Here is a 22,866-nt window from a genome sequence, read left to right on the forward strand (position 1 = left end):
AAACATTTTGGTCGAGCAGTATCATTAAATGCGTTTTATTAATAATACACATACATATTAATATAATACTATATTCTATTACACAGAGGCTAAAATAAGCTCACTTGCTATAATTAGCCAGTCACTGGCTTCAAATATTTTGTTTCATTTTGTTCAAAAGGCAAAGAAGTCTGTCGAAGCTTATAAAGAGACCAAATGTAGAAGAAATTTTACAATTTTGTGGTTAAATTGCAGGTTTTATTTCATCTTTGAAAAAGAAAAAGAAAAAAAATATATATATAGTTTTTTAAAATTAGCTTAAAAACTCCGATGCAGCAGGTGGCGGTGTGCCACAGTGTTTATGTTGGCTTTGCGAAAGTCACGAAGAAGAGGGTCATCACTTCCGACACAACTATCAGTGCGACAATATGGCAGCGGTGATTGAAGGTAACGAGGAAAGTGGGTTTTCTGGCGAAAGTGGGGCGGCCAGGATACAAGAGCGACTTCAGAAGCGGCACCAGGCAAGGATCGAGGATGCCGAGCGGAGGAAGGAGGCTAAAGAGAGCCATTCTGTCGCCGAGGAGAAGAGCGAGTATTTCTCCATCGCCTTCAACAGGGAGCGGGCGTGTATAGAGGAGCTACTGTCCAGCTGTTCCGGAGCTGAGCGCGCTGTGGTGACTGAGAAACTAGAAGAGGCCACGACCAAAACTCTCCAGCTGCAAAAGTTTCTGAATGACAGTATGCAGTTTCTAACGCAGTACGAGCTCAGGCAAGCCCAGGCTGCTCTCCAGAAACTCCAAACCTCGCTGTCTGAGACCAAAGAGGAGGCTTTGCCCAGGAAGAAGTTTGCCTTTCGAACTCGCACCAAGGCAACAGATAAAGCCTCTGCACAAGATGCTCATCCCCTTCCCCGTGATGAAGGCACAGCTGCAGAGACAGGTAGGACCAAGGTGGATGGAGCAGCACCCGCCGAGCAGTGCGGCTTCTCCAACATGACCAGTGAGTTTCTGACCAAGACGGCTGAAGAGATCCAAAAACGAGATGTGCTTCTCACTCACCTGACCAACTGCAAAGTCCATCTGTTCGGCTCCCCCAGCACGCTGCACCTGAAACACATCGACAGCTGTGAGATCCTGTGCGGGCCGGTGTCCAGTTCAGTTTTTGTAGATAATTGCAGAAACAGCGTGCTGGCCTTTCCCTGTCAGCAGCTGCGGACCCACAACACAACCGACACACAAGTGTATCTGCACGTCACCAGCCGAGCCATCATAGAGGACTGTCACGGAGTGAGCTTTGCCCCGTTCACATGGTCCTATCCCACCCTGGAAGAGGACTTCACTGTGTCTGGGCTGGACCGGGCCCGAAACAACTGGACTCAGGTGGATGACTTCAACTGGCTTGCTGCTGGGACACCTTCCCCAAACTGGACTGTTATTCCAGAAGCAGACAGAAAAGCCAACTGGGACTCCTAGAATGGGACTTTTAATGACCTAATGCACTAAAACAAATGATAGTAGAAATTTTACATGAAGTGCTTGCGGCCAGAATGCACATTTAATGTCCATTTTATTTCATGGATATAATCTTCATTAATATATTTAAATAAAAATTCACTTAATTTGGGCTGTTACTGTGTGGTTTTTTTTGTTTTGTTTTTTTTTTCAAAAAATAAGTCTAATTCTTAAGAGTCTAGGGTCAAAGTCAGATTTCAAGTAGTTTGGTATTGGGACAGGCTGAGCTTTTCAGAATCACTTGTTTTACCTAACAGACCAAAACATGAAGATTTTCAGTTTCATGTTATTATTCCAATTCAATAGCTATCAGATTTTTACAGCTTATATGAAGTTTTGAGTCTATTCACCACATTTATAAAGAGGTGTATAAACAGAAGAAGTATTCAGAAATTCATACTGCATGTGTACCTCTTTGGGATTAACTCAGGACATTTTGCAAAATCAAAAATGGTACATAAGGGGAGGAAGAGTAAGCTCTGGGAGTATAAAGGGACCAAAACATACTCAATCATTATCTATGGTCTGCGTTTAGCTGTGGAATTTCACCATCCATATCACGAGGGATGTTTTCACTACTTGGGCAATGCAGGAAATCAAACTGGTTAAGTCTGATCCAACTTTGGATGTCTTTGAAAACCTCACCAGCAATATTTCAGAGAACTCAATAGGTATTCCCTTGTGTAGCTGTTTATGTCATAAACTCCCATGCAGAGGGAAAAAAATACTGCACTGAAGAACAGGTAATATGCAGTTAAACAAGTTTGTGGACATGGGTTAGTCACTGACCCAAGAACAAAGTAGAGCACCCTGTTGAAAATACCCTTCTTACTAAGTTACTGATAAAGTTTCAGTAAGACTTGACCAACACTGAAGGAGCTCTAGCTTTCATGTGCTCTCAAAATGTGTTTTCTGATGACCATAAAGTTCAGGTATAATTAATTCAACCATTTTTATATTGAATAATTTTTGCATTGAAATATGTGGGGGAAAAAATGGGAGTAGTGTTTACAGTTAATGTAAAATGTGCATCTTTTGAGAGATTATATAGGTTTTCTTGCAGAAGGAACGGAAAGTAAATTGTTATTACACAAAAATATTAAGACACCAAGTCTGAGATCTTTTATTTTTAAGTCTGTTATAGTTCAGGCTTTGTTTTTATACCGACTCTGCCTTTTAAAATTCCTGCCCACAAAGGTAATGCAAGTTACACAAAATAAAGGAGGAGGGGAACAAATAGTAAGAAAAGAAAAGATCTCTGTGTTTGTATTTTATTTAAAATGCAGTCTAAGCCATTTAAAAATCCAAAAAATAAGAAAGAAACAAAATAGAATGCTATGGAAAAACGGAAGATAATAGAATAAATCGGCAATATAGAATTAAATGGCTCCTAAAATTTAATAAAGCAAATAAAATAAAATGGCTTAATAAATGTAGTTAAAACAATCACAGCAAATATCTCATAATATAAAATGTAGTGGACAGTCCAGCTTTGAAATTAAGCGCAATAAAGAGTATTTTCTGCTAAACATGTGTCACATTATCAAGAGTTACTGCATGAGGTAGAGAAGAAAGAGCTTTTGGCAGCTGCTTCCTAAAAATATCGTCGTTCACTCAGGTTGTAGGCAGTATAAGACACTACTGAATAAACCAGTAGTGCTGTGAAATATTCATTTGGCCAACAATTTAAATAAATCATTGAATACCTGGTGTTAGCATGACATTCATGTCTATGACAACTGCAAACTTATGATTATAACACATAAATATTGTTAGTGAGACAGCGCTAAACACGCACAAAGATTTGATGAAAGACATTGTGAAAAGAGCATCAGGAGATTGGGCGTTCAGTGTTCCAATTGCATTTGGTAAACATTTAGCAACACTGCAGCTCTCACATCCAGCCACAAGGAGAAAGAAGAATAGACCGTTCAGGGAAAGGCCTGGCTTTGATCAGCATAAGTATCTGGCTCGTGTATGTGCCAGACACTGTGTTGGTTCTAACTGCCAAGATAGCAAATGACAACAAGAACATCAATGAAAGCAATAGAATATTTTTTATCAGCTTGCCAGACAAAGTTTACTGCAAACACTGAATTTTCATGTTTAATAATGTTTAAGCAAAATTTTAATTTGTCCAGTTTGTCACAGTTTGGTCTTGATTTATTAAGCAATTACTTCCAAAGTACAGTCATAGTGGGGCTTTATTAACTCATTGTTTTTGATTCGTTGTGAAGACATCTGGTTTGTGTTGAGCTTGTGGACCCCATACCTATGAATGATTAGGCTTTATCATTAGCCCTACTGTCATGTCCATTACCTTTGTCAACCATCTGCTGAAACTTGTGCTGCTCCTGATGTGTTTGATCAAGGCAACCATGACCACATGAACACTCAAACCAATTATGGCCCCTGGCAGCAGCTTACGATCAGGCTCATCTTCTGTAAATTGGATCAGGGTGCTTACAGGGGCTTAGCATGACGTACTGCAACTTTGAGTTTAATCATGAGGATCCCCGGCCATCCTCAACCTCTTTGAGAGAACGCAACATTAGCTTGTCCTGAAAAGGTTTGAAGAAATAAACCCTTTTGAACACTGAAGTTTAGGACACAATGGTGCAGAAGAACCTTTAAAATAAGAATCCGGTGCTGTTCTCCTGAGTTCTTTATAGCGGTTCTTTTGCCATAGGATGGATTACAGTCTGAGCTGACTCTTCTGTTCTTTCGGACCAGCCAGAGGACATACTGATTACAAACAAACAGGGAAGTGCAGGTTAGCATACTCAAGAACTTTATCTAAACCGAAGTGGAAATCTTGGAACTCCTGCAGTGTTTTTTACAAGCAAGGACACATCACAGATTGAAGAATGGCTTTGTTGCCAGTTAAGTTTGATCTGAAAAAGCGAGTAAAGTTGGCTCAGACAGTCTGGTTCATGTACTGGTTTGCTGTGTTGGCCGGCGTGTTGGTCCTCAGCATGGGTCTGTTCTTCAAGATCGAGCTGCGAAAACGCTCTGAACTTATGGACAACAATGAAAGCCACTTTTTGCCCAATCTGCTTATTCTCATGGGTCTAATAGCCTGCAGCATCAACGTCTTTGGAGGCAAAGTGTGCTATGACTCACTGGACCCCGATAAGTTTGCAAAGTGGAAGCCCATGTTGAAGACCTACTTGGTATTCTGTGTGGGATTCAACGCCCTGCTGCTTGTCACGGCCGTGCTGTGTTTCTTGATGAGAATCCCTATGCAGTTCACCCTGGCTGAAGGGTTGAGGAACGGCATGAGGTACTACAAGGACACCGACACACCGGGACGCTGCTACATGAAGAGGACCCTGGACTTGATGCAGATTGAGTTTCGTTGCTGTGGAAATGACAACTACAGAGATTGGTTTGAGATTCAGTGGGTCAGCAACCGCTACCTGGACTTCAGCTCAAAGGAAGTCAAAGAGTAAGTGACAGAGATTTTTTTAAAAAAAGTTAAATCCTTTATTGTTGGCCTTAAAAGTTGCAGAGTTATTTAATGTGGAAGTAAAATGAATGTGTTTGGATTGCCGCTGAACCTAAGTGCACCAAGCGGCTGAGGTGGGGTGATCTGTGCAAAGTTAGAGTTCAGTATAAGTGGATTTGAAATGAAGGTAGATCAGATCAGGCGTAATACTTACTTTCATCCACTGAGGATTACCATAGCAGAAACGGTGACTGCTATAGTTCATAGCAGAGATGTGTTCTTGGGGTCAGAGAAGAGATCTGGGGGCATTTATATGTGAAGATCTGGACTTTAGTGAATGGTTGCAGAAAAAGATACAGTCAAGTCCCACGAGAAAGCTTTACACTAGCCTGTTTATGTCTCGGCCAACCAGCACCACTTAACTTTTTGTAAACAATTTTGTGTGCCGGGACATAATTAGTGTTTAATCTCCAGGATTACAGTGTCTTGTCCTTCATGAACCAGTGTCTTGTCCAATCAGCAGAGGACATGGCAGCACTCCAATAACAGCACTGCCAGTCAAAAAAAGTGTAGCCAGAGATGCTCACATTAGCATAAACTAAGGACAACAACGTTATCATGAAAACAGGAAACAGCTATGCTTTAGAGCCTTCTAATTGGGCAGCATTTGGGGTCAGTGTTGTTGTGGTGCCATTACAGGTTTTTGTTGTACTTATACATGCAAGATATCACATTCACTGCCAACTTTCTTAGTAACAGTAACTCCAGAATTATTCTACATCATAAAGTCTCTGTGCTTTTGACCAACAAGTTGTCTGGGTCATAATTCGGAAAGCTCAAGTAGGTGGTGACATTTCTTGCAATAACGGATACATATCTGACACCCCCCAGTTCTTTGTGATCCAATTACACTTGTCTTTCCATTGACCTACTACTCTCAATCATAGTCAAGATCAGCTACTCAGACTGAGCAGTGATTCTAATTTCAGTGTTTGAGTGCCTGCCTTCTTGCTTCTCGCAGTTGTTCAGACCTTAATATGTACTCCTTGAGATAGTTTGAAACAGCAGTGTATGATGGAACATTTTAGCTGACGACTGAATGCCAATTCAGGCCAGCTTTGTGGAGGTTGGATAGCTGATTTAATGTTGTTTATTGTCAAGGTAAGATTGTACTGCAAAGTATAATACAACAACTTTTGACCTGGAGTAATGTATGGATTCCAGTTAAATCTGAACGAAGGGAAGTCTAACACAGGTGTGCTAATTCAAGTAACAGCCCATTCCTGGCCTTCAACATCATCTTCCCCTTTACTGTTCCTCTTCTTCCTAGCCGCATTGGCAGTAATGTTGATGGCCAGTATCTGATGGATGGAGTGCCCTTCAGCTGCTGTAACCCCAGCTCCCCCAGACCCTGCATTCAGGCACAGATGACCAACAACACTGCCCACTACAGTTATGACCACTACACAGAGGATCTCAACGTGTGGAAGCGGGGATGCCGCGATGCCCTGCTGTCCTACTATGGTGGCATGATGAACACCATCGGAGCCCTGGTGATACTGGTCACTATGCTGGAGGTCAGTGCCACAGACTTACTTAAATATATTAACTGAAACAATGTTCACTTCTTAGTTGGAAAATGTAACTCTTTTCAACTTCATTTAAAAGTTAAAACAATCCCATGCACTATCCACTGCATGGAGGAATGGAGATCGTGCATAAATGTCTAATTAAGTCTTCTACTGCAACATTGTCTCTGTCTAATGTTGGTTTTGCAAACAGTATGTCCTCATTAATCTATTCACATGGAAAGAAAATAAACAATAGAGGGGACTGCTTGAGAGCTGTTGAGTGTTTCAGTTGTAGTGGGCGTTTTTTTTTAAATACCCCAATTGCAGAAGTGACCTTAATGCACAAAATATTGTTGTTGTCACAACTATTACAGAAAAGTATATATTTCCATGTCCACTGGTGGAAGGCTTGTTTGAAGATACAAACAGCTGGTCTTGGCATATCAATATCTAGAAATAGCAACAACCTTGCTGATAGCTAAATTGAAGCCAGGCAGGTGTGTTAGTCATTTTAATCAGAAATACAGAGTTCTTTGGAGCACTACTCTAGCCTTGAAATCTGTTGGTGGAGCCTACAATAGAAACAACTGATAGGAAAATGGGCACCAGACAATGTTTTCCCATATTCCCAATGGGCTTAACATCCCAAGAATTCTGAACAGGGAAAAGCCTCATTTGAAATGAGAAATAGTCTGGAAAATTGTTATGTTCAGAAAAATAATACAGATAATTCAGCCTATTCGATCTGACAAATCAGAGATATTTATGTGTCTAAGTGTTTTCTAGCAGTACTTCCCTTTTTTTTTTATATCAACAAAGACAAATTGGTTAGTCTGGCAACTGGTTAACCTCCCCTTCTGTCCTTAACCTATGACTTCAGTCCAATTCACTTTCATGCAGTAGGTTAGACAGTCTCTAACAGGCCTAGCAATACATTTCAGTTCGCAAGAGTCACTTTGGAAGAACAATTGGAACTAAATATGTTGATTTTTTCTTCAAGGAAAATCAGTTCTCAGTTTATTTTTTACTGAAATTCTCGAGTTACCTCATCACATTTGCTCCAGTTTCATAGTGGGCCTAAAACAATAGATACCAACTTATAACATTCCTGCACACATTAAGGACCGCAGCTTCCCTTCTCAGCAGATAAAAGTAACAACAGCCTTCTTAAGTCACAAATATTGTACCTGTATCCGACTAGATTTTAATCATTTTTAAATTGTTCTGCATTTTTTCCTCAGATCATTTTCAGTTAAATGACTGAAATTGAGAGAAAGTCTTTAATGTCCAGCTAGTAGGAAGTCAGGTGAATAAACATGCAAAGCCTTGACCTAGTTGGCATTTCTTCCATCAGTTTCCTCAATCCCTGCTTCTTCCCTTCTTTCCACAGTCTGCCCACGCTATCAGTAATACCCACTTACTGCACCTCCTTCCCAAACACCGCTATCCTCTTTACCTAAATATATTTTCTCCTGCCCTACTATCAAGTTACCCTGCGCCACTTTTGGCACGATTTAGCTCACCTGCGGTTTCTCACCTGCTACTTTCTACCTAAATCCTGTAACAGCCATGTGTGTCCTCTTTCCTCTCTTTACTTTCTCCTTGGCCTCCACTGCCAACATCTGTGGTTGTTTGTAAAGCCAAAATATCTGCTTATGATTATGCAGAACAAATAGACATGTACAGGTGAATCCTTGAAGCCAGTGACCACAGCGATGATATAAATTGTTTGGGTTCCTGCATCACCTTGAGGAGACAGTAAATAGAGCCATACAAATAACATCTTTGCTCCAGAAATCCAGCAGACAATTGTTTGTTGTAAAAACACAGCTTCAGCTAATCAGATGCACGCTCGGAGGAATCCTAGATTTAAAAGAGGAGTTACGCAAGCATCTCTGTGCCGACACATATGGGTTAATCTGCAAGAGGTGACAAGGAAATACTTATTTCCAGGAGTCTGATCTCCTGATCTGATGTCTCCATTTACAGTAACTGGATCTTAACTGTCCTAATGAGATGTTAGCCCTATAGGCTATAGATTACTTCAAGAATTTAGAAAAGCTCCTAATTTCATTTTCCTTGCTTAAATATTTGCCTTAACACAACATATTTGCAGTATATTACACACTTTCTGACTCTGATACATTTATTGAAAGATGTAAAGTTGTATCATCTTTTCATGTCCTACTTATAAAAACCATGCAAACATTTCTAAGCATTTAGAAGATCCATCCATCCATCCATTCGCTTCTGCTTATCCTTTTCAGGGTCGCGGGGGGCGCTGGAGCCTATCCCAGCTGTCATAGGGCGAGAGGCAGGGTACACCCTGGACAGGTCGCCAGTCTGTCGCAGGGCTAACGCACAGGGACAGACAACCATTTGCACTCACATTCATTCGCACATTCACACCTAGTGACAATTTGGATTATCCAATCAACCTATCCCCAGAAGCGGCATGTCTTTGGACAGTGGGAGGAAGCCGGAGTACCCGGAGAGAACATTTAGAAGATATTCAAAATAATTGCTGAAGATATTTTTTTAATTATTAGTGAAACTGGAGTTCTGAATTTAATATTATTACACTGGAAAACATCAGATATTTTCCATTTTTGCTTTAAAATTTAATTAAAGGATTTATTAAATTATCTGAAAGAGCATTATTAATTACATTTCAGCTTAAGTAATCAGAATTGTTATGCTGCAGCAGATTTTTAGCATCCATGAGTGCTAAAATTCACTACGTACAACCGATGCATTACAGTGGACCTATTATACCTGGTTTGTTAAATTAAAGACAACTACATAGCGGAATTATAAGAATGAGGTCATCCCACATCTGCACTGAATGCTCCATTTTTATACTTTTGGATTTGTGTGATGTCTTAAAGAGGGGATATTCAGATGTGGGCATCCCACACAAACAGCGCAGTCTGTGAACACCGCCTATTACTCCAATCTTCTGCTTGGGCAGGGCAGCCAATCAGAGAAAATCATGCATCATGCAGCACCAAGACCCAGTAGAAGATGAAATTTTTTTTTTTTTAGCTGAAACAAGTAATGTTATTTAAGTATATTCCAAGAATAAAATATGGAACTATAGATGAGTAGAACAGGCCCATTAATTTGGAGCTGAGCAATGGTGATACTTTTCCTTTGCTCTGATTTGAAACTTCCAGTAATGATGAGAATACAGATTTTTGTCTAGATATCCTCTGATAATCAGCTAATTGTCTTGATAATATTATGTTCTAAACCGCAAACAACATTTGTTTAACTTCAATGCAATGTCTTCCTTCATATAATATCATTTTTCCATCTTTCTGATTAAACTGGAATTTCAATCAAATTATTGTAGCACAAGTGTATAATAAATTCCCTTCTTAAACGTTTTCTTTCATGTGGCATGGCTACATTTCACATTAAGTTTATCAGATCTGTGTTCCTGTTCCTTGCAGGCTAGTGTGACTGTGGGCATGCAGTATGTCCACAGCTCCCTGTGTAACCTTGCTAATCCGGAGGATCCAGAGAGCGAGAGCGAGGGCTGGCTCCTGGAGAAGACAGTGAAGGAGACGTTCACTGACATCATGGACAAAATGAAGTCCATGGGCAAAGGCGTCAAGGTGGAGGAGGGTGAGCCAGCGGTTGAAACAGTGAGCTGAGCTAGCGCCACCTGAACAAACTGACCCCACTCCCACCTGAGGAGAAAATCAAAGACATGTGAGATTTTTCTACCAGCATTTATTTTGTAGGCCTACTCATATATTTGGTTATGAACTCATTAGAAATGGACGTGAAAAGATCATATTGCATATTCATACTTTGATAAATAGCAGCTGGATGGGTTTTTAGTTTTGGTTTTCCCCAGTAAAACAACCACCAGCATGGTTTTTGGTTTTTTTGTTTGTTTTTGCACCAGCATGTTTTTAATTAGTTTTACAGTTCTGCTTTCTGACACTTTGTGCATTTTTTTCTCCAAAGAAAGTGCAAAGTTATAAATCAAGTAAATGTTATATGTATTGAAAGCATGTAATTTTCTCCTTTATTTTGCTGTCACGTAGTTTGGCGGGGATGGTGGTTGCTATGCAATCCCCCCCTCTCATGGAACCCAATGGTGCAGATTGAAGATATTTGACTCAGGTTTTGCAATGTTTTATTTTTGCTAACCCGTCTAGGCTACTTTATAGTCAAAGCAGACAAATTAACCCCTCTGACTTGCTTCCATTTATACTCCAGTTCACTGGATAAGCAGCTGAGATGGAGTATAATTTTCAATTAAATGAATCAGTCATGCATGAACAGTGCAACACATGGATCAAGACTGAGCATGGGAATCAGGAGGTTCAGAAACATGGGGTGACTCCAAACCTGTGGCCTGAAATTGGCAGCTAAATCTTGGTTCCTGACCCCTGTACTGTAATCTCAGATCCTCTTTGATATTTCCCTAGTGCATTCAGTATCTGTATATTGACATATGTGTATGTACAGTATATAACTTTGTATATGACGTAGAAAAGATGAAAAATTACTTTTTTAAAAGAATGTAATTAAGTTGAATCTTTTATTTGAATCAATGTAAAGTTGTTTTTCTTTTTTCCAAATAATTTTCTTGGCTTTGTGTGACTGTGTAGAGGAGAGATAATGCTGACTGTATACGCGAATAAAGGATATTAGAGACGACATACAGCAGTGCAATGATGGCGTTGTGTTGTCTCGACCTTGAGTCATGAGGCATGCTGTGAGTGCCACTGGGTTCCTTATTAAGCCAATAGGATAAGGCCTATTAAGGTATTACTGCTTTCACATGGCCATGGGATGACTTTTCACATGCCCAATGTAAGGACATGTGTGTACAGTATGTGTGTGTGCTTGAGGAGGAGCTATGCACGGGATGCATTCTCAAGAAACATGCAACAAATGTTACTCTCACTTGTTCTTTTCTTTGGTTTTATGCACTTTTTGTGACTTAAACCTACTCTAAAATGAGGTTTGACTTCAGAGGGCGCAAGTCGGAAAATCCTTTGATCTCTTTGGTTGATATATTGGTAAATAATAACCTGTAAGGTACTCTTTATCCATCCTGTTGAAACTAAATCCGCTAATAACGTGTGTATCTGAATCGAAAGCCACATGTTCTCAAAACTTTAGCCATGAGGAATTACGAGCCATGATATTAAAGCCAGTGTGGTGTTGTTAGAGCAGATGTGAGGGAGTGCTGTGAAGAGTCAGCAGGAACGGCAAAGAAGCCAACTCTGTGCTGTATTTTTGTTGGACCAAAGCACATAACCAGCGCTGAGTAGATAAGAAGCTTAATCGGCTTTAGATTAGCATGAACCCCTCGACCAGGTGAGCAGGTGATGTCCTGCTGCAGGATTCGAGACACGAAAGACAGAGATAGAGACAAACAAGGGAAAGTGAAGATCAGGGTGGTATGAAAGAAAAATAAGGCACCACTTTATTGAATTTCTTTCTTCTTCTTTTTTAAATATGTGAAATTAAAGTAACTTCTTGAAGTATCACATAAAAGCATTTATTATTCATCAGGTAATCACTGACATTTTAATGTTGGGGCTTTATAAAATGTAGTAGTCAAAAAATAGCATTGCAGTTCAGTATCTAAATGCAAGTTCTTAATTTCCACTAGAGCTATAGTGTCAAGTATTTAGCTGAGTACCTAACCAAAAATAGCATTGCAACACAGAGAAAGTACTCAGGTGCAAGTGAAAATACTACATTCAAAAGTCATAATTACACAGCTTTATTGTAGGTCTTCACCCAACATTATAAAGAGGTTTGAAGTGTTGGTTGTGATTGTGATTGTTGTGATTTGGCCCGATATGAATTGAACTGAACATGACTCCATATAGGTGTTGTATTACTGAATAATTGGATCATTCTTGTCATTGTCAGCTTTTAGTAGTGGAGATATTTTTATGCTCTTTAATTTCTTGGATGATTTAATCTATTAAAAAATACATACTTTATTAGAAATAGATATGTTTTGTCTGTTAAAATGCAAAGTGAAAAGTAATTGGGTGGCTAAATTATTAAATGGACAAGAAATAAAACATATTGGCCAAAATTGGAGATATTGGAAGTAAAGAACTGTGCTGACTAGATGTAGATACTTTGTTTCCACCCCTGTGTTTATGTTTCTAATGGCACACTCATATTTGTTTGCATACTGCATTAAAAAAAGCATCTTCTCCTTTTAATGGTAATACACCTGCAGAATATGTGACCATGCAAACAAGGTTGAGTATTGTCTTCAGACAGTGAGTACTCCCACAGAGGCAGCTTCTAAACTTTTAATCTGCTAAGAGCATCCTATACGTCGTCTGTATTCTGCTGCTCTCTGTTGGTGACTGCAGGTAACCAGCTGTGACCAAATCATGCTGACCGTCATGTTGATCTATTTAATTAATTAAGTCCAGCAGTGACAGTGTGACTGTTCTGTGACAATGTAATCTGTAACAGAACAATCACGCTGCCACAGCTGTTCTCATAAGTACAGCTAACTTTTATAATCTGCCTCTTTCGATTTATTTTATTTGGATTCCAAATTTCATATTTTTCGGTGGCAAACTGGGTGCTTTGTAGAGCTTTAACTGAATGATTTCATTTACATTAGAAGCCCACAAGAGGGTGTCTTTCCATCAGTGATAATGCAGCAGGCGTGGCCTTCTCATTGTGGAATGAAGAGGAACTATATTGCTTGAGTTTCGTTTAATTAATCTGTTGACAATTTCTTTAAAAATAATTTAGACTTAGAAAAGAGAAAACTGTTTAAAAAATGACACCAACTTTTTGAAATTGTTAAGTAAATAACCTATTATTTGCTTCCTTCCTCATAAAATAGTTTGCATGTAAAACATCAGAAACCATTTTCAAAAAGTTCATTCCAGGCAGCTGCTCTTTCAAAATGTAAAATATAACATGCATACAACGATATGGCACAATAACTCTTATTGCTGTAAAAGCTGAGACACACTAAACAGATCGAATCAGTTATTAAAAAACAAATAAAATGAGAAAAAAATGGTCATTTCTAATTGGTGATTGAAATTCTTCCATCCCAGTGAGACATAAGAAAATATGCAGCAGTGTTGGAGTTCTTGCTATGTAAATACTTAAAAAATACTAACCAAGCCCCCAGTCTCTCATATATGAGACTTGTTTAAAAATCAGTGCATTAACAACTGATGCTGAACATTAATTATTCATAAAGGAGTGGCACTTATGAATACATGCAAGATTCGAGGTGTTTATTAATTATTTAACGCGATAATGAACATGCAAGGTGTGATGTGGTTGCAGAGAGGCAATGAGTGACACGAGCTCTAATATTAGCCCGTTGACCTTGACGCTTCTGTCAATGGTCAGGGACGCTAGCTGCTATCACATCTCACTTTACACTTCACTATGGGCCTGAATAAATATGGCAGACAGAAAGAAAAGCAGAGAGAGAAAGTCAGAGAGAGAGAGAGCGAGCGAGAGGCCCGTGACTGGTAGATGTGTGGCCTGTTCAGAGGGGCATTGTTAGAGCTATGAGAGGACAATGCACTGCCCCCGCCCTGAATACTCGCCATACCAGCTGACCAGCCATTACCAGCACTGCTGCACCGTTACAATTCCTGCTGCTCGGACACACACAAACACGTACACACACGGCCTCAATCATAAGTTTGGTCTTACAAGGAAAAAACACACTGTGTGTATAACACTGGAGAGAGGAGAGAAACCAGGTGGGAGGCCAGCACCGCCTGACAAAAGGCTTAAGCTGAGGCATGCATGGGCACACAGACTGTGTCGCCACTATGTGTGTGTGTGTGTGTGTGTGTGTGTGTGTGTGTGTGTGTGTGTGTGTGTGTGGACGCGAACATGCGTGTGATTTACAACAAGTTAAGTTTAGACCCTCGCACCTATCTGTTTCTTCAGCAGTAACATTTCTCCTGCTGGAGCAGCAGCAGCAGCCGTAACCACCCACAAAGGACAAATGCAGCACTCACACCATCTTATTATTTCAGTGACAAAAGTCTTCAAAGCGAAGGGTGTGAACAGGAGAGGAGAGGAGAGGAGAGTTTTCCACTGGAGGATGAGTACAGTACTACCAACAAAAAGCAATTAGAATATATACATATACTAATTAAGAGGCACCTCAATGTTCAATTTAGATCTTAGGGCTGTGTATTCTTAACTGATAAATATAATCTGTGTAAAACTGTAATCTGAAAAGAGAAAATCAGCTGTCAATTTTGAATCTATTGGCCAAAATCTCCTTTCAAATAGGAAATTTTTGCTGCTTTTCTCTCTATAGGTGGCTGGATCAAGTGACCATTTCCTGACATTAAAAGCAATCAACATATCAATCATTAATAAATGCAATCAGCAGTGTTGGAAAGGTCTTCGTTCATTTATTCAAGTACTGTACTTGTGCACAGCTGTGAGGTGCTTATATTACTGATTTAACACCTGCATATGAAACACTTTTTTTATTTGACAGCTTCAGCCCACTTCAAGGTTATTTTTTATATACATGTATAGAATACACAGCTCAGAGTAAACCAGTGATTTCCAACATGTGTGGCTTGCGACTTCTTATGAAAGCAATGTTTCAGACATTTAGGAGCATTTAGGTTTCCCTTTAAACGTCTCTGATTAAAGGATCAAATGTAGGAATAAAAGTGTTGATAAAAGCTTAGATTTTTGCAGTTTGTATTCCATTAATCATCTCATGTCCCCTTAAGCTTATCTTAGAGGCTGGGACTCCCTGCTGTATAGGATGAATACTGCTGTTTTCAGTTGCTTCAGTCACAGTAATATCATGTCTGATCATTTGTCAGTCACAAAGGTCATTTTTCAGAATACCTATCTTTGAAGTTTTGATTTTAAGTATTACATTAAATCATGCACAACTTTTTTTCTAGTATTTTGACTGGCTATTATTTGGCAGTTTTACTTTTCATTTATTTCTATGTTGTCATTAGTTATTGTGATTGATTATTGTTGTGTACCATCAAAAATATAATATTTTCCATAAATGCCTTTTCCTGAAAATGTTTGTCAGCATAACCAGTTTGAGGAGGTGTTGGTGCCTGTGTTTAGTGAGACTGGGAGGTATACTGGGAGAGTATACCCCCCCGTCTGTGTTTGTACTGGTGTACCGTTCAGTTCTGAACGTCACATCTGCTACCCCTGACAAAATATAAGCCGTGCTACCCATTACATAACGAAGGAAAAGGAAAATTAGTACTGAAAACTCGTGAAAACTAAACCAAAAATCGAACATATTTATAAGAAAACCTAAACTGTAATGAACAGATCTACTGAAATCAAAAGAAAACGAATCCAGTAAGGTAAGAAAAAGTACAATCGTCCTCTCTGCAGGACTTTAAGTTAAAAAATAATAATAATAAAGTACATGAACCTCAAAACATTCAGATCCTGGGGGCGTACACCCTTCATGATTCGAGTGATGGACAGTAACTGTTGTGGAACAGGTGTGCATACCTATGCTGAGCTGTTTTGTTGTTATTCAGTGTGTGTTTGTGTGTGTGCGGGGGTCAGGGAGAAAGAGGGGTGCTGCTTCTCAGGCTGCTGCTGCTGCCGAGGGGACGGGCACGAGCCTCCTCCTCCTCCTCCTCCGCCCATCTCACAGATATCGGCTTCGCGCAGCACGCTCCCGATAGCCCACTCGTCTCGCTGCTGTACTGTAATCATATGATAGTGAGCCGATCCCCGCTGCAGAATACCCACACACCGGCGGACATAAGCAGAGGAGCCGCGGCGGATCAGACTAGTTGATGGTAAACTTGTAACCGCCGGAGAAGTGCGCGGAGTCGGGCAAAGTGTCAAACCGAGCTGAACTCTCTCCCCGTACAGGAACTTTTTCAAACTCTGGAGAGTCGGGCAGAGGGGGAACCGTGTGGAAGAAGACAGGGCTCGCATACGAGACATTAACCGAGGGACAGTCGATTTTACAGGAGTTGAGAGTTGAATTTTCTCAGTAGGTGGAGAAGCGGTCAGCGGGTCGCGCTCAGCGGAGTCCTCTGGGATCCTCGCATCGCTTTTCGGGGCGTGTGTTTCTCCCCCCCCCCAAAAAATAATAAATAAGAAAAAAAGAAAATAAACCCTTCATCAGGTTTTCCCTGCTCGCTAGGTCACTTTATTGCTTAATCAAAAGCCATGGTTGGGGAGACAGAGGTGAAGGAGAGACCCAAGTCCAACCCGGACTATCTAATGCAGCTGATGAACGACCGAAAGGTGATGAGTTCCCTGCCCAACTTCAGCGGCATCTTCACGCATCTGGAGCGGCTGCTGGATGAAGGTAACCCCCGCATGTGTTTGAAGCTTTGAACTCTGTAGCCACTTGTCACACTACAGGGGAGATGAGGCCATCTTCTCTCTCTGTCTCTCGTCCAGTTTAGTGGTCAGTGTTCATAAAACGTGGCCGTTATCGACTGACTTTATTGAATTAGTCATTAACTGAAGGAATTCCTCAGTGGCTCCTCAGAAACGTAACAGCAGTGTTACCCACATCACACAGTGGTAAATTATCCTGCTCACAGTCCAATAAGACTGTTTGGATATCAAAACATTTGCCGAGCTGTGAGTGTAAACCCACATTCTTGGCTTTAAATTGTGGATGTAGGGGATGTGTTTGTTGCATGAAGTCACATTTTAATTTGTTGAGAGAAGCAAAGCTCTCTCTCTCTCCCTTTCTCTTTCTCTCTCTCTCTCACACACACACGCACACACACACACATTCACAGAGGGGCAGTTGGTGATGGGAACAAACAGACAGTTGTTAGTCTTTCCCAGTGACCTAATGCGCAGGCTTGTGTGAATGCTTGAGCCCATCCCTGAGCAGGAACGAGACTCTATCACTGTGCAAAATATTTGATATCTGTATCTGGCTGCTTACACACCCTGAAGTCATGCTTTCTGCACAGAGGATCAATGCACCTGATTAGTTGTACTTGTTGATATGCAAGATAAAAGAGAGGAATCGCAAAGAGACACAGCTCAAATGTCTCTAGTTGCCACCAGCTATCAAGGCCTGTTTTTGCTGCAGTTGCTGCACATCAGGATCACAGAGGTCCCGACTTTGCGCTCTGTGACAAGTCTCGTGACGCAGCAAGGTTGTTCTCATATCAGACGACCTCTACAGCTCGGTAAAGAGGTCGAGTTAACATCTCCGGTTGTGTTCGTGTTAAGGACTGACAGCTGAGCGTATTCATCCCTCAGTGGCGATAATGTGACACCCATGGTTAGCATGAAAGACACTGTGCCATTCCCATTTTTGAGGCTGCCTGTGTCTTCTGCTTGAGTTATGTGGTCAAGCTGCTCAGACGTAAGGCCTCTATATCAGAAAAAAAAAGTTTATGTAAGGCATTGTCAGGCTACTTGACTCCTCCAAGGCTGCACTCTTGCCCAGTCTATATATAAAGTCCTATGACAGGCTGAAGTGTTAAGATAAGGCCTGCTGCAGCTCCCTGCTTTGTCTTTTTCTCCTTGGACTTTCTTGTTCTTCTTTCACTTCTCATTTTCCTCGAGCTACTTTTAACTCAAGTGTGACAAAAGCCGTGTTTGTCTGCACAGATTTGTTTGTGTGCTTGCTTTAATAGTCACTTCTGGTGTCCAATAGGTTAGAATTGGTCATTAGGAGATCATCGGTGTCACTGCGGCAGTGGCTGTAATTATAGCGTCCTACTGTAGTTATTACGGTCAGACTTATCACTCTCAGAGCAGGGAGACGTGCCTGTCAGCGTGCTTAGGTCAGATGATATTTGCGCCTCAAGGCAGTTATTCTGCCGTGTGTGTGTGTGTGTGTGTAAGTGTGTTTGTCAGTGTGTGAGTTCAAACCAGGGGTCTGTGTGTATGTGTCACATATGTGTTTGTCTGCTCCAGTACCAGTTATTATTGTGCTAGTGTGTCATTACAAAGGCATCAGAGGCTAGCATTGGTCATCGAGACAGCACTAAACAAACACACAGGCAGACAAACATAGTCTGTTTTATAACGGTGCTTCTGTAGCAAACCCCAGCCACAGATTAGACCTTTTAAGAAATTAATTTTTACACTTAAGTCAGCTGTTCTGGTTTTTCAGTGACTGCGTATGCTAATGTGTTTTATAGTCTCTTCTGATGTTTCGTCGAGCTGAAACGTTTCAGAGAATCATTCGGGATCTATTTTTAAAGTTGATTTTAAAGCCAAATTCATTGATTGTAACTTATCCAAGTGATATTTGGACAAAACAAGATATTCGTACACAAAAAAAATGCTGATAAGTGAAAAAAGCGATTACAGATTAAAATTCTTGCTAATACTAGTATTAATACTAATACTTACTCATATTGCTTTATAAGATACCTTTTCCATATTTGCCTCTGAACGACTGCCCTGCACAGGACCCTCATTGGCTGGTAGGTCACTAAGGCCCCCAGTAACTTCTGTTTTTCACTCGCATTATTTACACAGCGATGTGATCTATAGTTGTGTGTGTGTGTGTGTCACACAGAAAGAAATAGACAGGAGGCTGTCAGAAATGGAGGACACCTTATTGCAAAGCATTCAGATTTTACATTGTGGTGCAGAATGCTTGTCTCCTGCCTGTTTGTCTGTCAGAGCTTCCTTTAATTCTGGCAACGGTGAGTCATCGTCCTAAGAAACGGACAGAAGAGAAGAAAGAAATGTGAAACTTGCTGTCCCCCTCCTACATGGACAGACTTTCATAGTTCCTCCGCCTTTCTCTCTCTCTCTCCACCCCCCCCCCCCCAAAAAAGAAATTGGCAGGGTACGCAAAGACATGTACAACGACACGCTGAACGGCGGCATGTTCAACGGGCGGGACATGGAGGAACTTCCCGAAGCTGTCGGTCCCGTGGCTCAGCTGCAGGAGAAGCTCTTCGTGCCTGTCAAAGAGTACCCAGATGTGAGTGGGCAAATCAGTGACCTTTGACCTTTCTGTTTACTTTTCACTGTTGTCGCTTTATCTCTTCTTAGTGCAGAAAGGATGCCAGAAAATCAGCGTGGCTCCTGATCACAGGGACATTTTGATTTAGATTTCATCTAAAAGCTGATTTCATTCTGAGATCATCTTTGTCTACACCCAGTGATGTAATCTGAAGTTAAAATAGATCAATAACGAACCATAGCCAGTGGGTCCAATGGCATATAAATGAATAATTTGCAGGAATATCTCGGTTTGTTTACTCCAAAAGCCAACATTGTGACGTAAATCTCCCCACTGTGACGCTGTTATCACCTTTAGGTTTATACCATAAATATTTACAGGAGCTCAAAACAGTGGATTAAGATTTTCCACCAAATATAAAGACAAGTGCACTGCAGCGAAGAGACTTTACCATCCAGCACATCGCTGCTCACGCCAAGTACAGCTAAGCTAAGCACTTCAATATGAGTTATGCTGATCCAGATTGAACGACTCACATGATTTTCTCCACGCATCAGCTCGCCAATCACCAAATACAATGACAGGCTGTCCTCGCTCACATGACAAGAGACTAACAGGACACATGCAGGACTACATTGGAAAATGGTTGAGATCAGGGTTAAATTTAGAGAGGAGTGTGCACACAAACCTGGATTTGTGTGAGTGTAGGTGAAAGTCGAGGGTGACCTTAGAGGTTGAAATATGTTGCAGCCATTACTCAAGTTAACTTCTGGTTAAACTGGAGGGAAGAAAAGGTGGAAGAAGCTGGACAGTTGTTATCAGACAAGTGGATAAAGACAGAGCAATAGGGGATAGTGGCAGAAAAAAAAGACACACACACACAAACACACACAGGGGGGGCAGCTGTCCAGTTAATCACTCAGTCTTAGTGACAGATAAGGTTAAGAGAACGTCGCTATCCTGTCATGCCACGAGCACCAGCCAGCACCCATATAATGAGCTATTTTTGTCTCTCTTAGTAACACAAACACATCGCAGATGCACAAACCTCAAAGGCGCACTCGCTCGTACAAATACTGGCACATAGTAAAGACACAGTTTTGGCTTGCAGTGCGCATCAAATCATTTCTTCCTTCAGCTCTGTTTATATCTGTGTGTTTCGCTCTTTTGCGCAGTTCAACTTTGTTGGGAGGATCTTGGGCCCACGTGGACTGACGGCCAAGCAACTGGAAGCGGAAACCGGCTGCAAGATTATGGTGCGAGGAAAGGGCTCCATGAGAGACAAGAAGAAGGTAAACGCACCAAGTAACGCTGAAGATACGTGTGTTTTATCATCACATTTAGGACTGTTTTCGTACATCTTCACGTTATCTTTTTAAAAAGTGAGTCTGATGTACTTTTCTCGATTTTCAGTCATCTCTATGCAGGCCACAGGTTCAATGATGGGGTTAATTTTAATAGGTCATACCATTGCACCAAAAATGCAACTGCTTGGTTGGTTTCTCTTCTTTGATCTGTGAAATTCTAATTCTGGTTGCGACCTTTGAAGCTCCAACCACCTGCTGATCAAACCTTCTGTTTCTGAGGGGCAGCCAATGAGAAGAAGGCTAGCTAAAAGGAGCCTTAAAGGGAGAAGAGTTAAATGAGCTGTTTAATGCAGAAGATGACCTGAAGGGTCTACATAAATAGCTAGTATAAGAAGGATTACTTTGCATGGTGAATCAGGCAAAGCTACTCTACTAGAATCTGACAAATATATTTTGGGAAATATGAATTTGAAAGACTATTGATGAAGGGAACTGGTATAGAATGATTGCAGCTCCAATCTTTCCACCTCAGATCCATTGTTCACTTGTTTTTTTACATATTAAAGAAAATGATATAACATTTTAACAAGTGGGGCCCAGGTAGGTGGATTTTATTGCCTCGGGGCATTGCAAAGCTGGCTGTTTTCCTCTCTTTTCAGTCTGCAGCCAATCTAAGCTTTTAGCTGTGGCAGTGATGGTATTCTCTTCATGTAACTCTGGAAGAAATCAAATCAAAGTGTAATAGTGTTTCATGGCAGGTTTACATTCCTTTTAGCTTGAAAGTCGACTTGGAGAAACTCTGGCTGAGGCAAGACATTACTGTCAAAGCTTCATTTTTGGTGTGTTTCCTATAGATCTTAGTTTTAGATGCTTTACAGCTAAACAATGAGATGAATCTGAAAAGCCTTTACACTCCTCCAGAGATTTAAAAACTGCTAAGACTTGCTTTGTAACTTGTTAACAGTACCTGTGATTTGGAGAAAGAATGTTTTAACCCACCACACACTGAAACATGGCTTAAAATTGTAGAAATCTATATGATATATAAGCTGAGTGAATCATCAAGCATCCCCATATGGAAAAGAAATAGAAAAACCTTGCATCAGATGTGGCCTACTTCATATAGTGAATCATATAAGGCTTATATGATTCACTCATGAAAGTATCCACTTTCATATATTGTTTTAGTAAGTATCCAAAACATACAAGTTTCATTTATATAATTTTTCTAGGGATCTTATATCTGTTTTCACACAAGACAGATACAAACTTTTTAAGATTTATATATATCTTTTCCATGTGGGTCTATACAATTCTAAATGAAAAATGTTTATATTAGTAAGTGTAATTTAAAAAAAAAGATGTTATTTTGTGGTTTAGACGATCTTAGTGTCTAACCTTTAACTAGTAGCATAATTTTATCCATGTTCAGCAGCATGCACGATTAGCTTCTATGTTCAGGACATCGGGAACATGTGATAGATATAGAGAGCGAGGCTGAAGTGGACGAAGAGAGACGGGTTTTTCCAGGCCCAGAATGGGACTTCTGAGGTCGTGGGGGGGAGAGACAACAATATACGCACATGTGGTTCATGCACAGGAGAAACAATGAGTCCTTTTTCCTTCACTTCATATTTTATTTGCATGTAAAACTCCAAATTAAAAATACCCAAATTTCCCCCTATGCAGGAAAAACCCTGACAGAGAGCAATTAGATGTAACAGTTTTGGAAATCTCGGGGCCTTACTGGGTGAAATGATTAAACTGACGCATAGTTATGCATGACTTTTTGACCACTCTGCCACATCTAGCCACAAACACAGTTTAATGTTTCTCCGAGACCATGATAATTGTCATCCTAACGAGCTGACGTGCACGCAGAAGCAGACCATGTATCCCATGATGGGTCAAAGAGCTGAAAGACAGAAAGAAGGGCGGATAGATAAATAAAATGTAGGTTATATATAATTTTCTAGCTAATTGGAAAAGGCAGTGAGTTGAGATGAGTTGGCTCAGAAACTGAGAGACAGATTAAGTGGGAGCAAATCTATCTATCTATCTATCTATCTATCTATCTATCTATCTATCTATCTATCTATCTATCTATCTATCTATCTATCTATCTATCTATCTATCT

At 40.5% G+C, this 22,866-nt stretch overlaps 3 protein-coding genes across 8 annotated transcripts in view; all 3 read left to right on the forward strand.

Moving 5' to 3' along the window:
- The first annotated feature begins 327 nt into the window (after positions 1-327).
- tbcc (tubulin folding cofactor C) lies at positions 328-1,598 on the forward strand. The gene has a single exon (XM_005725924.1). The coding sequence runs from the start codon at positions 408-410 to the stop codon at positions 1,449-1,451; it is 1,044 nt and encodes a 347-aa protein (XP_005725981.1). The 5' UTR covers positions 328-407; the 3' UTR covers positions 1,452-1,598.
- A 2,412-nt stretch (positions 1,599-4,010) lies between these two features.
- prph2a (peripherin 2a (retinal degeneration, slow)) lies at positions 4,011-10,443 on the forward strand. Its single transcript, XM_005725925.1, has 3 exons — positions 4,011-4,938; positions 6,269-6,515; positions 9,965-10,443. Exons 1-3 carry the CDS (start codon positions 4,358-4,360, stop codon positions 10,166-10,168), a joined length of 1,032 nt encoding a protein of 343 aa, XP_005725982.1. The 5' UTR covers positions 4,011-4,357; the 3' UTR covers positions 10,169-10,443.
- Positions 10,444-16,152: 5,709 nt separating this feature from the next.
- qki2 (QKI, KH domain containing, RNA binding 2) overlaps positions 16,153-22,866 on the forward strand; it is an 18,074-nt gene continuing 11,360 nt past the window's right edge. For 5 of the 6 annotated variants that reach the window (XM_005725926.1, XM_005725927.1, XM_005725928.1 and 2 more), the window contains exons 1-3: positions 16,153-16,833; positions 19,292-19,440; positions 20,598-20,714. In XM_005725926.1, the coding sequence (XP_005725983.1) occupies positions 16,692-16,833; positions 19,292-19,440; positions 20,598-20,714 (408 nt within the window). In that variant the 5' untranslated portion in view covers positions 16,153-16,691. The remainder of the gene's footprint in view (positions 16,834-19,291; positions 19,441-20,597; positions 20,715-22,866) is intronic. The other variant, XM_005725933.2, reaches the window with a different exon arrangement.

This window comes from Pundamilia nyererei, unplaced genomic scaffold (assembly GCF_000239375.1).
Source record: "Pundamilia nyererei isolate P.nyererei 1_Seehausen unplaced genomic scaffold, PunNye1.0 scaffold00017, whole genome shotgun sequence".
Classification (NCBI taxonomy): Eukaryota; Metazoa; Chordata; class Actinopteri; order Cichliformes; family Cichlidae; genus Pundamilia; species Pundamilia nyererei.